The sequence below is a fragment of the Simochromis diagramma genome, unplaced genomic scaffold (genome assembly GCF_900408965.1).
Source record: "Simochromis diagramma unplaced genomic scaffold, fSimDia1.1 OVJJ01000205.1, whole genome shotgun sequence".
Classification (NCBI taxonomy): domain Eukaryota; kingdom Metazoa; phylum Chordata; class Actinopteri; order Cichliformes; family Cichlidae; genus Simochromis; species Simochromis diagramma.
The window spans coordinates 11,293,903-11,312,207 of record NW_024386782.1 but is presented as its reverse complement, the minus strand read 5'-3'; the positions used below and the strand labels follow the sequence as shown (position 1 = coordinate 11,312,207).

General features: G+C 40.1%; 1 protein-coding gene across 2 annotated transcripts in view; it reads right to left on the bottom strand.

Moving 5' to 3' along the window:
* The window catches only part of LOC120727514 (glypican-5-like), an 81,520-nt gene that overhangs the window by 51,605 nt on the left and 11,610 nt on the right, over nt 1–18,305 (bottom strand). For both annotated transcript variants that reach the window (XM_040021822.1, XM_040021821.1), the window contains exon 3: nt 3,151–3,854. In XM_040021822.1, the coding sequence (XP_039877756.1) occupies nt 3,151–3,854 (704 nt within the window). The remainder of the gene's footprint in view (nt 1–3,150; nt 3,855–18,305) is intronic.

Genomic DNA, 18,305 nt, shown 5'->3' with positions numbered 1-18,305 from the left:
CGCTGTCTTTTGAACCACACACTGATACAGAACAATGTCTTTAGACCAGATATTCCATTTAACTTTTAAGAACAACAGTTCTCCACTTTGCCTAACTCCAAATTAAACGAGCACAAACCCAGAGAAGATGGTGGATTTTGTGGATCTTCTTTACATCTGACTTTATCTTTGCATAATAGAGTTTTAAATTGCATTTGTGGATGCAGCAACACAATAAATTTACTGACCTTTTTCACATGTATTCCTAAACCAGTGAAGCCACATCCACCCCAGAACTGTGTCTATTTTTAATGCAGCACTACCTGAAGATTTATCTCGATTCTCTATTTTAACAATACTATAATCAAACTATCATATAAAACATTTTTAAAGCTAACTAAAAAGATATAAAGATTATTTTTAAATAGCTTAACTATTTGATGAGACAACCTTTTACAGTTGGGTGAATCCCTCCTCATCTTTACTTCTAAAACACTCAGCCTCTTTGGTTTGATCATTTGTGTTACTACTTGTTGACAATTAACCTAAGTAGTTGTAGGATGGATCCATGTGTGTTTTAGTTGCTATCAAATTTGTAATTAGCATACTTTTTAATTTAAAAAACAGTCCGATTTCTCAGTCGCAGCATTCAGTTCTTAGTCTTTGTTCTATTTACAATGAAATATAGGCTTCAAATCATTTGCAACTCGATAAATTCAGTTTTATTTATATTCTGCCTACTATCCCAACTTTTGAAAGTGAGGTTGTATTTTCAAACCAATGATAATCCTTAATTTTATTGTTGCCAAGTGTAAAAGAAAAAGTGCTTGCAATGTAAACTTCTGCAGTCTACTGAGGTGCCGCGATGGTAAATGGAAAGCTTCCAATCAACCCACGAGCCCTTGTTTCCATTATCTAAAGGCCCAGTCTGCTATTATCATTCCTCCGTAAGACCGTAATGAGAAGGTGTGGTAAAACCAACAAGCGGATAAGGTAGACCTGCATATAAACTGTTCTAATATGGACCACTGTTGCTATTTTCTCATAGACATACCATAAAGAGCTTAGTAAGCAACTGAGTCACTGAATCAATGTGTGAGAAAAAAACATGCTTTTATGTGTTAAGAGTTATCCTAGTCTGGCCATCATAACCACGCAGAAGATATAAGGTTTCCCTGTAGGTCAAATGAGCCATATCATTTTTGTAATGATCTCAACAAATGGCCTCAGAAGCACAGCTGAATCTGGAGAAACTTTAAGACGAATTAAACACAGCTGTATTCTGAGAAAGCCTCACTGAACATTGGTGCTACTATTTGCATCAATAAGAGTAGCTGTTTTACTGCATATTTTTTCATATTTTCCCTAATGGTGTCTACTTCTCATAATCCAACTCTAGGATCTACCAAAATCTATAATCACTTTCCTTCAACCCACCCACAGTTAGGCTCTATATCAATAAAAGCAGGAATGTGTTAGACCTAGGTTGCTAGGTTGGGCTAAAAATGTCGTCCTTGAGCAATCCTCTGTGTATGCGTTTGTGTGAGTTTGTATGTACAATGTGTTGTATGGCAACGTATATTGGAGACCATGTAGTCTGCAGCTAACAGAGTAAATGAAAGCACAACCACAAATGGCTTGGGACAGCATCCCAGAATTAAACCGCACAGTCAGAATAATTCCTTTAATAACAACTCCATATAATACTCTGACTGGGCAAAAAAGAAGCAGAGTTCGTTTTTTTCAACTCGACTTTAGTTAAACACATTTTTGCACTTGTACCACAGTTTAACATTTTTCAGTGGGTTCAATGGGTATTTCATAGAACTCGTAGGCCTTTTAGTGTGCGGGTGCGTGTGTGATGACTTTTTACACATGGGTGCTCATGTTTATGCTCCAACCTTGGTGAGTGTTTACTCAAACATATCAATGCCACTAGTATCCAGATCCTTTTTTTGTCAGCTTACTAGGTCTAGATTGTATGGCCTAGCTGGAACTCTTTCAATTCTGTACCACTTGTCCTCATGCTGCTGAGTCCCCTGCTCTGGGCTTGCCTGCCACCCTATGAATACCAAGCAGGCACACGTACGCACACATGAAATACAAGCTTGGTCTCTCTCCCCGCATAGTTTTATTAGGTTAGTCTTTAAGCCTGGCACCTAACTCTCCTCTGTTACACACAAACAGAGAAAGTTATAAGCATCTGTGCAGGTTATAACTGTCTATGCATTAATATGGATCCATTTATGTTTTGTAGTGTTCCTCCACAACTAAAGAGCCACACTGCTGGTTTCACATGTTGAAGCACATAAGTTACTTACTTAATATGTTGCTGGCCATTTGTCACCAGAATTGCTACAAGTATGAAATGTGTTTTTCTTACCTTCTAGATAAATATTATTTGAAGTTTAGGCAAAGAAAAATTATTTACACAGATGTTGCTAGGCAATTACAATCTGGTGCTTTGAACTTGTGATATTATTGGCCTGATTCAAAAGCTATTTTGTCTGAAACCAATAATCAAAGAAGACTACTCAATATGTATTATAACCTCTGTACTACTTGCTAAGTTGCCTAACTAGGTACAGCTTAACTGTAATGCTTGCTGTCATAAAAGAACAGGTTTAGCTTCAGGTTTCTCTGGCAGCAGTTTATAAAACTCTGTAAATGCTGTTGACAATATTAACTTGTGCACACATATTGCTTAAACCATATGGTAGCATTTATAGCATGCAAGTGCACTCACTTGCATACGCTTTATCCACTTTTTGTCTCAGGTTCACCATAGTCAATGAGCAATATTTCCACAGTCAGAATGTAAACAATGGAGATTTTTAGCTGCCTTACCATTTTGAAAAATTATTCCTCTAGCCTCAGTTAACTTGGTGGGGGCTAAAGTTCTTTTCAGTATAAACATTATTTTTCTCTGAAAAGTTTCAACGTAGCAGAAACATTAATGTAGTGTGTAGGGTTCTTTGTTGCACTGCTGGAAAAAAATAAGTCATAACTGACAAGCAAGCTGCAAAAGCTTTCCAATCAATATATTAAACTTTGCCAAGGTACATGTATAAAACAAAGATATTAAACAAACAAACAAAAAAAAGAAAAGTTTTGGAGGCCTTTTCTTGTGCATTAAAGCCTATGATCGATGTTTCACCAGTGTGTACTCACCGTGGCAGTAATGAGTGGACCATGAAGCTGTGTATAAAGCAAGGCCTCATTAACGTGCCCTCTGACGCCCAGCATGGCCAGTTCCAAACTGTGCTGCCCGGCCATGGCATGGGTAAGTTTCTCCACCAACCTAGTGTATCTCCTCCAAGGCTGATCCAATTCTGACAAGCAAGCCAAGCAGCCTCGCATTACATTCAGACAGTAGCCCCCACAGGGCTTGATCAACGTCAGACCTCTGCAGTGGGAGCAGTACATCATCTTCACCAGGGACTTTACGCACTCCTTGCTCAGTCTGGCATATTCGGTTGCGTTCATGACCTCCAGACCTTCTTCCAGGGCCAGACCGAGTTGCCGCCCAACCCCCAAAGCCCCGGCCAGCTTCTGGGCCATGACGACAGCGTGATTGCCAAACGGGTTGATATCTGGCCGGATCATACGGAGACAGTCACCCATTTTACTGCCCACCATTATGCTGCCTTCAACGCCTGGATTTATAAGGCGGGTGTATGCAAGTGGGAAGAGGTTGTTAAAAAAATGGTGGACTTCTCCCTCCACAGAGACATTACCTCCACGGAGGTAGAGGGAGAGGGAGGAAAAAAGCTGATTTACATGGGGTAGTGCTTGCTGGGACAGAGATGGGAAGCTTCCCTCCAACAGCGAACTCAGGTGGCCTTGAGAGAAGGATAATAGGGACTGGAACATGTCTGAAAGGAGAGAGACACAGAAATAAGACAGAGGGAAAGTAAATAACATTTCATTACTATCATCAATAAATCTTAAATTACATGATCTACAAGCTCACCAGGAACTGCATAAGGCATTTCAACTGCAAACACATATCAAAACCCTGGAAACTAAACAGTTAGGCTTCGTTTATGTTTATCAAGTTGAGCTGAGAATTGCAGTTGGATAAAGTTATGGAAAATATTCGCAAAGTATGCATGTCTTAGAAAAGATGCCTCTGCTTTTCTACAGAGAGAGAGAGAGAAAGAAAGATTTAATAATATGCTGACCATTGTAATCTGCTACGTTATTAAGTACATACTTAATACAAATTAGCAGGTCTACGGCTGAGCTGCAACCAAATTAATTTTCTTTCTTTTAATTTTACTAAAATGTTGAACTTTTTCTCTACTAATTGATATGATTTCCCAATGAATGCAACTTTAAAAAATGTTAACATTAATTATTTCATATTGCAATCTGAAATCTGAAGGTTATTCAACCTATTTCACCTACATGACTCAAAACTCTACACTGCACCCATGATCTTACTTCCACCATCTTTCCATATATTTTTTTTCCATGTAAGTGTGTGGGTTCCTGTGGGTTTCTGTCTGTATGTCGCGGACTCAACCCTCCTCTCTTGGTGTGTGATGTCACCTTGAAAGCATGACCAAACATGAAGGCACAGTAGCAACTGTACAGACACTGAGAAAAGAGAAAGAGGGGGCCGACGCACATATTCTCACTCCAACAACCATGCACACACGTGTATGTAGGTACAAACACATATACATGTACAGTAGTCACTGAAAAGAACATTAGTCTCCAGTACCTGTTCAATACTGTATGTGGGACCGAAAACAGACGAATAACAGATGAAGAATTAATGAGGCATTTTGGACTTTTAATTTTATTTATTTATTTATTGATAAACATCCGGAATAATGTTAACTTAACAAGGATGTTGATTCATCAGACTTCATTCACCAAAGCAAATCTATGTGTGTGTGTGTGTGTGTGTGTGTGTGTGTGTGTGTGTGTGTGTGTGTGTGTGTGTGTGTGTGTGTGGGTGTGTGTCCAGCCCCTCCCATCTCACAGACAGAAGGATAACAACAGCCATGTCCTCCTCAACAGCTGCACTAATATGACCGCCGTCTGTGACACACTGGGACTCCCCACAAGCCAGTAAAAAGCACAACTCATTTGTAACACACCCGATAACAACATCACTGTGATCGGGGCTGCTCCCGCTAACATTTAAAGTTGCTGCCTATAAAATTGGCCTAGAAAACAAAAGAATGTGTGATTGAACTAAGGGCGAGAGACATGGGGAAAAAATCCTCTGTTAGGTAATATGACTGGAAAGCTAAAGGGTGACAAGTTATAGCCGGATTGCTTGCTGAAAGCTGTCAGAAAAGCCTTCAAAGAGGTCCTGCTAAAAAGAGATGTAGAAGAGAAGAAAAATAGGAAGCCAAGAGAGGGAGTGGGCAAAGAAAAAAATCGCAAGACTGCCAAAGAAGTTGTAAAGACAGCGTTTTAGTGCCATTTCACTGTCTTCTAAGCCTCCGGTCCTGGTCTACAAAGTTGTTATCAATGTGAGGTCTGCCTGCTTGCCTGCCAGTCAAGGCCGCAATGCTTAATGGCCGCAGGACATTTATACCACAAGATGCAACCACGGGTTTAGATTACACGGCATTACATAGTGTTATTATAACATTATCATGCTCCGAAATACCGTGGTTTAATCTTTCTCTCTGCGAGACAGAGCGTCTTTTCTACATAAGAAAACAGAAGTTTTCTCAAGACAAGAGGTGAACAAAAAAAGTCTTCTAGTTCTCAGCAGCCCCATAAGTGGATGCAAATCATTCAGTGGGTTTATGACAGGATCACTGAATCCTTAAGACATTCCATACTTGTTAAAAGAGCTTTTCATATTTGCCAAGAGAGTGACACGGAGAAAGAACACGAAAGAAGAAAAAGGGAAGAGAGTGGGAAACTGCCAGGAAAAATGGAATAAAGAAACGACTGAACTTTTAAACAAGGAAAAACAACTACCGTACAACCCGACTCCACCTTATGAACATGCTCTGACATCTGGATTCATTTGGCCCCTGGGCTCATTGGACTTCCCTGTCTCTCCGCGGCTCTTACTTCAAACGTGTCCATGTCCGAATATATAGAATTGGAACAAAAACCCACCTTTCTTCCTTTCCACACTCCCCGTGACAAACAATAAGTGATAAGTTATGACTGCTATGTTATGTTATGATTCTACTCAAACCTCTCTGGGTGACAGCTTGCAGTGAGGTGCGGTTTAAATTATTCAAACATTCCAGCAGTTCAGATAAGCAAAGCTACGAGGCAGGGAACACAGTGTTTTACCTCATTCTTATCCTTCTGGGGGCAGAGGTTATAGTTATAACCTATCATTGCCTTTTGCTCGATTAACTTGGTAGAACAACCCACACATATATTCATGCAGCCACAAAAATCTGGAGGCGAGTCATATAAACATAAGCTCCCAGGGAGTATTGTAGATTCACAATACATAATTGAAGGTACAATTTATAAGTTATACCTAGAATGCAACTTCAGTATAAGCTGTAATTTAACCTTCAAACGTTACTGTTCACCTACTCATTAGATGCAAATCTTCCATCTTGTCACTCAGCATATACCAGATAAGAGAAGGGCTGCAGACTTGTATAAAGGAAGTTTATATAACGGAAGCCACAAAAGACCTAATGCACTAACAGCAAGAACCATGAAGGAACCTGCCTCCATAGAAAGGTACAGTGATGACCAGGCACAGTCTGGTTTAGGCATAAGCTGCCTTATACCATACTCCACAGGCATTTGATTTTTCATATACAGTGTGAACTGGATCCCATGACTCATTATTAAATTTTTATTCATCTGTGATTTTCTAAAAAGTTGTCTCCTATGGTTAGACAGATCTAGATTCTCATTCTGTGATAAGTCAAGCATGACTGTTGTGGGCTTCTCTGCATTTTCCAGTTCTGGGAAATATACTAAGAACAAAAAAGAGGCCACTTTTTAAGCCACAACTAGCATTGCGTGGAACTCAGTGGGGTTTGATTGTTCTGTCTAACCACTGTACCTAATTCTGGATTTGACCACACTCAGTTCAGACACACACTCGTGGGTGGCTATCATTACTATGTCACAGCCTCCCATCTGTGATCCTGTTGGGAAATGAAGCCTTACTGGATTATTTTGGAGGATATTTTTTTACGAGGCAATTATCTTTAATTTGCTAGGAAGTCCTAAAACACTTAAATTCAAAACACATAATTGTCACGCTAACTCTATGGAAACAAATGAACAGACCTTGTTTGTCTGTGGCCGTGTGGTGCAATCTGACATCTTCTCCGTTTGGAATAAACAATGTATTAAATGTGTAAAATAGCAGCCAGCGGCAATGAGGAAGACGCCTTTGCCCTACAGTGGCTTAAACTGAGAATGTATTTATGACTCTATAATAAGGTATTGCACCACATCCAAATGCTATGCCAAGGTCATTCTCTAAAATACTGGATTTAAGTCATAAGAGGTTATTTCCACTTTACATTCTGCACGCCAACCCTTTGTTTAACTGTCTCAATTAAAGCTAAAGTGTCACTATGAAACTGCCACAATCACCAAGTCAAAAATAAGCACAGCGCTATGGTTTTGTCACAACTGGCGTTTCTTGCTTTTGCTACACAGTTGTTACTGTATGGATGGATTCCTCGGTCTAAATCACAATGCACGCATGCACAAGATGTGCATATGTTAATTATTAAAGGTTAATTATTCTGTCTGACCAGTAGATTGACTGCTGTTGCATTATAGAGGCTATTGTTAATTATTTAAAGACTCTGTGAGCAGTCTTTGAAAATTCCAGACTTTCTTTCATCCATTGGTTTATAGATTATAGACAATGGGTTGCTGGTGGACATTCCAGGATACATCTGAATACCTTGGGTGACTCTCTAATAAATAACTGTTAGAGCAACTATCTGTTGCTCTTTAAGGTAGCATTTCAAATGTTTGCCTTCTGTTTGAAATAGTTTAATTCATAAGTGCTCACTTCACTAACAGTTCTTTTGCCTGTTCACTTCACATCACTGAAACTCAGGTTGCTGCACCGCTGATAGTCTCCTCTTGAAAATTATGAATTCGTAAAATAACGGGCAAAATTCCACCAAATCTGCTACACAAATACTACGTCCAGTTCAGTTATAAACAGGAGAGAAACAGAATAAAAGGAAACATATTAAGTTCGAGGTTTAACCCAACTCCCAACCTAAAAGCTGGGATAGATTCCAGCCCACTGGTGTGCCTAAATTGGGCAAGTGGACAAAACAATGGATGGATGGAATTATATATATTTGCATTGGGTAAAAAATACTCCAGAAAATGTATTTTGTCCCATGAGGGTATATCTAATAATGGAAGTGGCATGCTTGTAGAGGTGTTGCATTGCAATCTAACTTTGTTCTGTTATCCTGGCAAATTGTGTTTCTGCCAGAGGTCCTAAAATGGAGTTTTTCCATTGTCACCAAGTGCTTTGATTGTTGGGTTTGCTTTGTATTATTATAGAGTCTGTACCTTATATAAAGCGACTTGAGGTGAGTGCTGTTGTGATGTGGCGCTATATAATTATAATTCAATTAAAATTAATTACTGTGGGATAGCTGGTGGATAAACAGTAATAAAAACAAGTGTTGCATGATGCACTTGAGGGCTCGAGTTCTTGAATTCATAAGTGCATGCGTGCATGTGTGCATAAAAAACTTTGTAACCCTACAACCATTATTGGACTTTACATCCAAATCCCATTATGAAAACCTGAGATACAGGGTATCACAGATGACACTGATTTCAATTTTTGTGCGAGCACAAACAGAGAGAATCTACATATTTGCTTCTATGTATGTCTATTTTCAAGCATCTATATGTGACCCTGTAGATGTGTGTGTGCTTCCGTGTGCTTGGAGATGTGGTAATACCGTGATAATGAGACCGGAGACACTGTTCTCATACCATGGAGTTGTGGGTCATTCCTATCTTGGCAATCAGTCCTGACTGAACCTGACCAACCATGTTCTCAGGCAAAGCATTTTAATCCTACACGCTTGGGTTTCAGACAGGTCACCACACAGTTATGTGACATAGTGACATATGTGTAGATTACATATTCTTGTTTTAATTAGCAGAAATACTGTATACAGGTCCATCATCGCCCACGCACTGCTGGTCATCTTAGGTTACATGGAAGAGCTGCAGTGTCACACAATCTCCCAGTTTAATGGTAATAAACTATTAATAAGTCTTTGAATTAATCTGTTGATTCATCATACTTGTGCAGCGAAATCATACATCTAAAATCTAAAGTGGTAGCATGACTCATCTGTCAGACACCAGGCGCAGACATGCTGCTCACATAAGTTTGACCAAAAAGAATCGGAAAACTGCCCTCCTGCCAAAAACACTTTGAGTTGAAAAACCTATTTGAAAGCCCATATACAATCAAAATGTATGTGCACATAATGTAGCTGACCTTTGGCTCCAAGTCCCAATTTGCCTGTCTTGTCCTATCAGGAGGTGAACGTTTGGAATAATGAGGGAGGGGTGTGGGGGCTTTATATTTCACTATAAGCATTCCGGGAATCTAAATGGTAACCCTGCTGTGTCAATAGGTAAGGAAAGAAAATTTTAAAAAATTAAAAATTCATATCCTCCAGTGTCCACAGTGTACTGCCCTATAATGTGGCAGGGAGGCAGACTGAACATGGAGACTGAATGGTGGAGGAGGGGGGGCAATGCTTTCTGCTTTGGCAAAAGAGGGGAAACATGATCGACTGCAGGGAAATGAGCAGATGAGCAGATGAGAGAACGACAGGGACAGAGGAGACAGAGCTCAGGAGCTGTGGGTGAGGGGCTGAGGGGAGAGTGGTGGGGTGGTTGCTAAAGTGGCTAATACCATAAAGGGGAAATGTAGACAGTCAGCACTGGTAGACACTGTTGACAGATTGATGGACAGAACCTCTGGTACTTACCATTAAGAGGGCCATAGGAGTTTAGTCATGTCCCATTTTCTCTTTAATTTATTGGTATATAGATTACAACTATGCGCATCTAAATGCAGCAAGTGTTACTAGAAGTGTGACCATAGCAACAAAATATATTTTACCCAGTCAACACCATGGGAAAAGTGATTAGACAGCATCCATTCTGAGTAACTGTATGACAAAAGAAAAGAGAAGGACCAGCGAGTGACATACTTTTTCTAACTCTGGCTTAGATTGTGAAAAATGTAGCATTGCTCCAGTAAGAAAATTAGTTCATACAAAAGTTTTAGATTGTGAAACTTTATAAAGATGTGAAAGGAAATGAAAAGGCTAGTGAACACAGTGGTTGGGATGCTGATAGGGGGCTGCATGAGTGCAGAAGGTGTAGGGATGGTCATATACGCAAATATTCAATAGAAAGACTGATTTTTCTTTTCCAGGATTCATGCCACCAAATTATTGCCTTTAATTCTAAAAGATTAAAATTCTCTGTTTATTGTAATTCACTAGCAAAAACCTGCTCTATGAGCAGTTTTTGCCAAACCTCCGGTGCTTTTTCAAAGTCTTCACTTTGTATTTAGTGGTGACGCAAACAAAATTCCATGGCGTATGCCAGTGGTTCCCAAACTTTTTTTGCTAGCCCCCCCCCCCCCCCCCCCCTTTATTTTACAAGAAAAATCTTTTTTTTTGCGTTTACTTGTGGACGAGGAATACAGAGTTTGTCATGCAGCGTCAAAGGTACATGAGATGAATTACAGAATGGCAGATAGAGACAAAATACTGTTAATCTGACTATCTTCAGGTTTTACACGCTTACATACACACACGCAGTTACTGTCCCTCCATTTAGAAAGGCAGAGGCGTCACGGTGTAATTATTTTATGTGTAGTTGTTTTTTTCCTGTGTAATAATATTCAACATTGCTATCAATACATTTTTCAAAAAAATGCCTCTCTGTACAAAATGGGTTCAAAAACAGTACAGTAACTTTACTGTATAAAGAGCCAACATCTCCAAACTGTCAGGAGTAGTTAGTCATTACAAGAAGTGTTTGTGAACTAAAAATCAACAATGTTTGATACTGTTTGTCCGTGATTTGGAGAGCCCAGCGCGTGCTCCCGACACAGGGAAAACCAGTTCTGCAGGGGAGACCTACCTTGGCACTTGTGCAGGTGAAGCCAATGGGAAGATATGCTTCACCATATTTTCTAGTCTTTGGCTTGGAAGAAAGTTGGTTTGGAAACACATTTGGCCATGCTTCATCTCCTGCTTTGCGTTTGTGTCAGGTTGTGTCAAAAACCTGTCCATTATGTTAGCAGTGTCCAGGTGTCCCTTTTTTTTTTCTTTTCACCCCCCCCCCCCCCCCCCCCCCCCCCCCCCCCGCAATGGCCGCACCTAGGGGGCGGGCCCCACACTTTGGGAACCTCTGACATATGCTAATTTTGGTTCAAGTTACATATGCAAACGGAAACAGGACACCAAAACAACAGTGATAATGAAGTAAACATAATATATAGAAAAGTGAAACAAAATGGAATTTTGGAAAATGCATTTCAAGTATGTTATTATTTGCTGTATGTGTGACAAGGTTCATTCCAAGTTTTGTTCGGATTAGTCTCCCCATTCAGGAGGAGATAGACTTCATACATATATACATACAAACTTGTATACCTGACAGCAGGGCTGGGCCATATCATATCGTTCACTGTAATGCCGGTGTAATGTTAGGCAATGATAAAAGAATGAAATATTGCGATAGAATATGGGTAAAACGCACATGCACAGTGCCTTTGTTTTCATACGCACATGGCAGAAAAAGCATGGCGGCAACAGAGAATGAGAAGGGCGAAAGCGGATCGTTGAATGAAACGGATGAACCAGAATTGGTTTGTAAAAATGCTGCAACTTCAGTGATGTGGAACTGGTTTGGCTTTCGTCCCTCAGATACACACCAAAGCACATTTTTTGGTAGAGCATGCAAGCGGGCTGTCGTTATAACCGTTATTACCCAACCGATTTTATGTGGTACACAGCGCTTAAAAATCTGTCAAAAATTGTTTTAGTACGACTTTGCTAAGCTATGAACCCGCACCGCTTGATGGATTGTCAGAGCATTGCAGCTACTGTAGTCAGGAGCCTCGTAATACCTACGGTGCCTTAACATAATATTACCGTATTGTTTGTGTATAAGCTCTTTTTAAGTTTTGTGGATATTATACATGGTTATGCTGAGGATATGTTGCCCAATTTCCACTGGAAATGCCTTTTGATTAAACTGTCAGCAAGGAATTTGCATTTGCACTGTTAAATTTTTATATAACTTTAATGCACATAAAAAACAGCTGCTTGTTTAAGTGAAAATACATTGATGGTTTTTTTTTTTTTTGCTCTAATAAAGTTGTGGAGTTGTAAAGTAATTTGTCTTGCGTCAAATATATTGTCAGTTATATCGTTATCGCAAATTTTCAAATATATATCATGATGAGTATTTTTGGCCATATTGCCCTGCCCTACTTGGCAGTATGCCTTGAGAAATCACAATACACAGAAACCGTTTGCATTGACAATCAAAAATTTGCATAACTGTATTGCACTTACAATATTATAGAACTTAATGTTTTACTGTATTGCCAAAAATTAAGTAGTGAAATGATTCCATTTGCAAAAGAATATAGGTCCGGTGCAACCTCAAATTAGCCGGCGATGCCTTTTTACATACACAGGTAAACTGAACAAAAGTGCCTAGCTAAACCTAACTAAATGCATGACTCTCTGTAGTTTGTGACAAATTTAGATTGTGAAATATGTCCAGGTAATAAACCATTACTTAAGTGGAAACTGATGAAGACTAAACTAGAGACAGCCAGAGAAAGAGACTGGACTCCAGATATTCATAAAAAAATGAAAGGAAACATTTAGGCTAACATATGATTAACATGAAACAGACCCTTAAACGGACTGAGGTGTTAAACAAATCCAAGATGAAAGGGACTCTAATAAAGAATTTTCCACTTTTCTAAGCAGGTGTGGCCTCTGTTTTCATTTATCAGCTTTATCATAAATCAGGCATACAGGAAGGTGCAAGCGTATTGTTTAAATTAGGGGCCAAAACTGGTCTGTATAAATGTCTAAGTCCAGTACGCTATGAAAACAAAATAAAATGCTTGTATTTTCTGACTACAATAAACAAAAGGATGATACTAAATAATCAAGACCTATGCAAAACAATATTTCTTAAGATAAGATAAGATAAGATATCTTTATTAGTCCCACGAGTGGGAAATTTCATGTTAAAGGGCAAATTCCCATCACAATCCCAAAACCCAAAGTGGTGACAGTTTACCAATGATAGACTGCACTGTGCTTGACTTAAAGGCTTAAACCTGTGTTCATCTTGGCTTACAATGCAGCAGATACAATCTATCACTGATCATATAAAGAGGACACAGCTGGAGAGAGTCAGAAGACCATTTTCATCATTTACTGCAACTCCTCCCCTAATACAATGGATGAATGACCTGGGAATTTGTGACTAAATCCCACTGTGGGGACCCGTTAATGGTACAAAGAAGCCACAAAGGCAAAAAGGAAACAGAAGAAGCAGAGGAGTGTCTATGACAGGGTGTAATGAGCAAAATGACTTGACTTGAATGTGGAAGTGATCTGCTAAATCATTCCCACACTCAGCTGGAAAAGAGGCACAAGAGAAAGACAGCTAAGTCCAACCAAATTTGGGCTGAAGCAAACATGTGAGTCATACTACAGAGGCATATGCTGATCACAATGTTGATCCACTTATGCATTAAAAGCATACATTCTCCCACAGGTACTGGCTGAAAACAGCTCTCCTTCACAGGAAGTCTGGCCAATTTGCAAAGTACAACACGCCATTCCCCCAAGCTCACCAATATCCCCTTATGTGCCTCAGCATGACCTTATTATGGTCGAATCCACATTAATCTCCCTCAAAAATATCTCCTCGTCCTCAGAGATATTAAACCTCTGTGGTAAGGGTTCTGGTTATTAGGCATTTTCTCAAAAACATTTTGACTGACAGCTGCTGTGTAAGGACACATGTACACACATCTACATCTAAGCTTTGTGTAAGCAACCTTACTAGGTCAGATCTAGAAACATTTAGCAATCACTGTACAAGCAGTTACATTAACAGATGCATTCAAAAAATGATTCTTGGCCCTTATAAACATGAAGCAATAATTCTTGGTAAAATGTAGCTGAAATATATAAAATCAAAGGTCTATTTATTCAAATAATTAATCATTGAGTGAAATATGCTGAGTATACACTGAATGTATACTAATCCCGCACATTTCATTTAACCTATCCCATTAAATTTAACATATTGTACTGTATTAATGTTGCAAAATTACATGGAAAATTTACAATCAAATTACTTAAAGTACACATTTTGGGCATAAATATTGTTTTTAGTGTAGACATGTGGGGTCGTGCAAGATTATGACCCCACACCCAAAATTCCCCAATAGCTCAACAGTTTCTTAGGAACTCTGGAGGCTTTTGGCTGAGATGGACAGTGACTTAATAAAAGAGAGGTGGTATGCATTAATGTGAAGAGAGTTTATGAAGACAGCATTTATGAAAAAGCAAGCAGGCTATACAGATGGCAATGTGGAAGGTAACTCGTGGGTCTCAGACTCTGAGCATGCATCAAGACGTCTCAGACTAAGGTCCTCAGAAAATACTAAGCAGGATGTCTCTTCTTTTCTTGACAACCTTGACCCTCACAGCATCAGATGCCACAGTACGGTCCACTCTGTCACTTTGATTATGTCTGAATTTAGTCATGTGAAACGTAACATAGAAGTGACCTATGCCTCAGCAATGTGAGTTATCCCATGTCCGAAAAAAACTACATCTCTCTCTCTCTCTCTCTCTCTCTCTCTCTCTCTCTCTCTCACACACACACACACACACACACACACACCTACACACACACACACACACACACACACACACACACATCAGCCAGTGAAGCATGAGTGCAGCTGAGTGAGACATAAGAAAATAACATAAGAAAAAGCCAGGCTGAACCTATCAGCAGCAGAGTATGAATCCTATCAGCCAGCCAGACAGAATCTGTTCCAGAAAAGCCAAACTGTCTTGGACTGGTAACAAGCACTGGGAAATATGACTTTGTCTTATTATCAAGTAATTTCCTGAGTGTGATGCTTATTGTGCTCTTAGTCCTACACCAATAGCCTCACAACTATTTCTAACAGGAATGTAGGAAACAGTATTTATTAAGCAGCCTCAGAAAATAATTTGTGAGAAGGGGAAAAAATTGGATATTTATCCAAGGTTCCTTCTAATCATTGCAATAGAACTTGGCACAAGGCTGGACAGATATCTAGACCGCTATGGTATTTGCTTAGGCATTCAATCTAATATTGTGATGCATGCGTGCTTGCTGAGGAAGATGGTGGCTAATGAAGAAAAACAAAAGAAGACTTTTGGATTAAATATGACAGCGGAGAACAGAGATGTGTTTATGGTTATGGTTCTATTTTGCAGAGTGCACTGTTGGCAGCCATGTTATCTTTAAGACATGAGAGCGCTCTGCAGCACACATGCCAGCCAGCAAGTTCAAGATACTGGCACGCTGCCCACTTGGGCCCAGCATGCTCTTGTTAAGCAACCAATGCTGACAAAGCACGGTTCACAGAAAGCGAGAGAGAAGGAGAGAGAGACACCCGGGAAGATAAAAAAGGAAAGTTGTCAAGAGGGTAGCAGCACGTAGTGACTCTACAGAGAAAAAGCCTGTTCACTCAGTGGTTTTAACGGCATACATATGCATTAAAAGCATACATTCTCCCACAGGTAGACACCTGACAGAAGCACATTCAAACACACCTGTGCACACTTCACTGTGCTCCTTCCTTTAGCAACAAGCCCTCCCTTCATCTTATTTCTCTCTGCTCACTTTCAAGGCCCCAGTCACTGCTCTCTGGGTTCTCACACATTCATGAGGTGAGAAGGGCAAATGAAAAGCAGAGGTAATTAGGACAGATTTGAGCCCAACTTCAAGATTTTATGGCACGTTGAGCTTCTCCCTTGCTCCTCCCTCTTTTCCTTTTGTTATTTCCCACTTTTCCCCAGTGAGGCCGAGTTCTCCAAACTCTGAAAGCATCCTTCTTGCATCCTGTCCTCATGTGTCATGTTTACTCAGGAGACTAGAAAGGCATTGCAATAGAAACACGCTTAGTACACACGCACTTCGAAAGACACAGTGCATTTGCTCCAATATTAAGTCCATAAACACAGTCTCCCTCCACCCTGTAGACTAAATGAGACATGTAGGGACCGATTCCGGATATCCTCCCTAATTTGAGCATGAGCTCATAGCACCGAGCAATGTCATTCTGTGTCCAAACGTCAGCCTCTAGAGCAATAACCCTGTCGTTTAAAACATCTGCAGAGAAATATACACGCAGACGTGAAGTGAGAGAACAAAAATGACGATGTGAGAGAGGACGGGATAAAATTAGTGAAAGACATTGCAGACAAATCCAGAGATTGCAATAAAGATAGAGGGACCTGAATCTGATGGATAAACGATGCTTGAAAACAGGATGTAGCAGTCAAGTGACTCACTCTTCCAATCATATGCAAAAGCAATAAATCAAATTAAATACATGTAATAAATGAACCTGTTGGCTCAACAAAGGCTGAGTTGTGTGGGCCACCCAGGATGATTCTGACAGTTAAAATAAAGAAAGCATTAAGCAAACTTTTTAATTAAACTAAAACGCTTCAGGCTAGGTATTCTTGTTTGCCTGTCAGTGCTGAGAGAGAGGAAATGAGAGGCATGGGGTTGTGAGAGCAAAGAGCAACTAACATGGAAACTACTGTCTAAAAAGGCAATTAGAAGAGCTGTAAATTCCCAAAAGGCAGGGGGACAATTACTGTAGGCAGAACTAAGCCACCTGGGAAGACAAACAATCTCACAGTGATTCACTTATTATCGTGCATTCCCATTATCTATTCCCCCCATTAGTTCGTCTTCTTATTCTGCATTATGCCTTTAAAAGCCGAGGCCTTCAAGTATCTTCAAGTCTTCGATTGTGGTTTTCGATCACATTGGGTCTGAAATTCATGTACAGAAATACACGCGCACACACACGCACACAGAAGCACACGCATAGCCTGCCAGGCGTCTGGAGAGTTCCTGGATGATGAAACAAGGATCAGCTAATTATGCCACCTCAGTGAGAAAAGTAATCGTTCTTTATATGGCGTGGTTTTCAGTCCCTGTCACTCTTTCTCAAATTAACTCCTTGTCCTCAAAGGGCACGTACTGCAAAGTTTCAAATGTAGTGCACTCACTTTGTATGATATTTAAGCCAAGAGAGTACATTTCTCTGAAAAAGTATTTGTCAAGTCTTGTGAGGACAACTTGAGCCTCAAGGTGGCCACAGTGTCTAGTGAAGGTGGTAAATATTGTACATGCTTACATGTCTTTGGTGCATATGTATATGCTCACACACAGACACACAATATCCTGCACATGTAATGTACACATGTTCAAAATTTCTATATTACACAAACATTAATGGCCTTTAGCTGTGAGTCAGGCCCCCCCTCTCATATCGGTGTCACTAGTGATCAAAAGTGTCAGCATTTTCCTGACATCTGCCATCCCAGCCTCGTGACTATATACCCAGATACCTACTCTCTTGCTCATCATTCCCACCTGTCGTTCACACTCTCACACACACGCAGACACCACACACACAGACAAACAAACACATGAAATTCATTTTCCTGTTCAACAGCTTGCAAACAAGAGTTCCCTGAACAAGAATCTACTAAAATCCTAGTAAGAATCCTTACAACAAGCAAGAAAACATTAGGCCACAGAAAAGTTTCCAAGCGAGATCACGCCAGATCTGATTGGCTATGGCAGGGTGACAGCCGAAAGCCCTTGATGGCAATTTTAAGCTGACCGAGCTTAGAGCGGGCTCTGTGGTTCACACCTACCAACCATCAGTGCCCAATGACCATTCCTTATCAGCTATGACATGGATTAGACTATGACTGTTTGTGCTATGGTTGAGAGAGGGAGAGTAGTGAGCTGACCTAGGTGTATCTGTGAGGATCCTGTGGGAGGTTTAATGTTAGGAAGAATGAATGATAAGGAAGAGAGGGGCTGATGCCTGAAAATTAATAACCTGGCTGTGGGTTTTAGGGCCGGACACTGGTATGATGAGGTGGAAGAACTATAGCTAAGGTTAATTGTATATTTTCAAGATTTTGAAGCTAGCAAGCAAACCTGTTTATTCACATTATTACAGGAACACGAGCGCACATGTG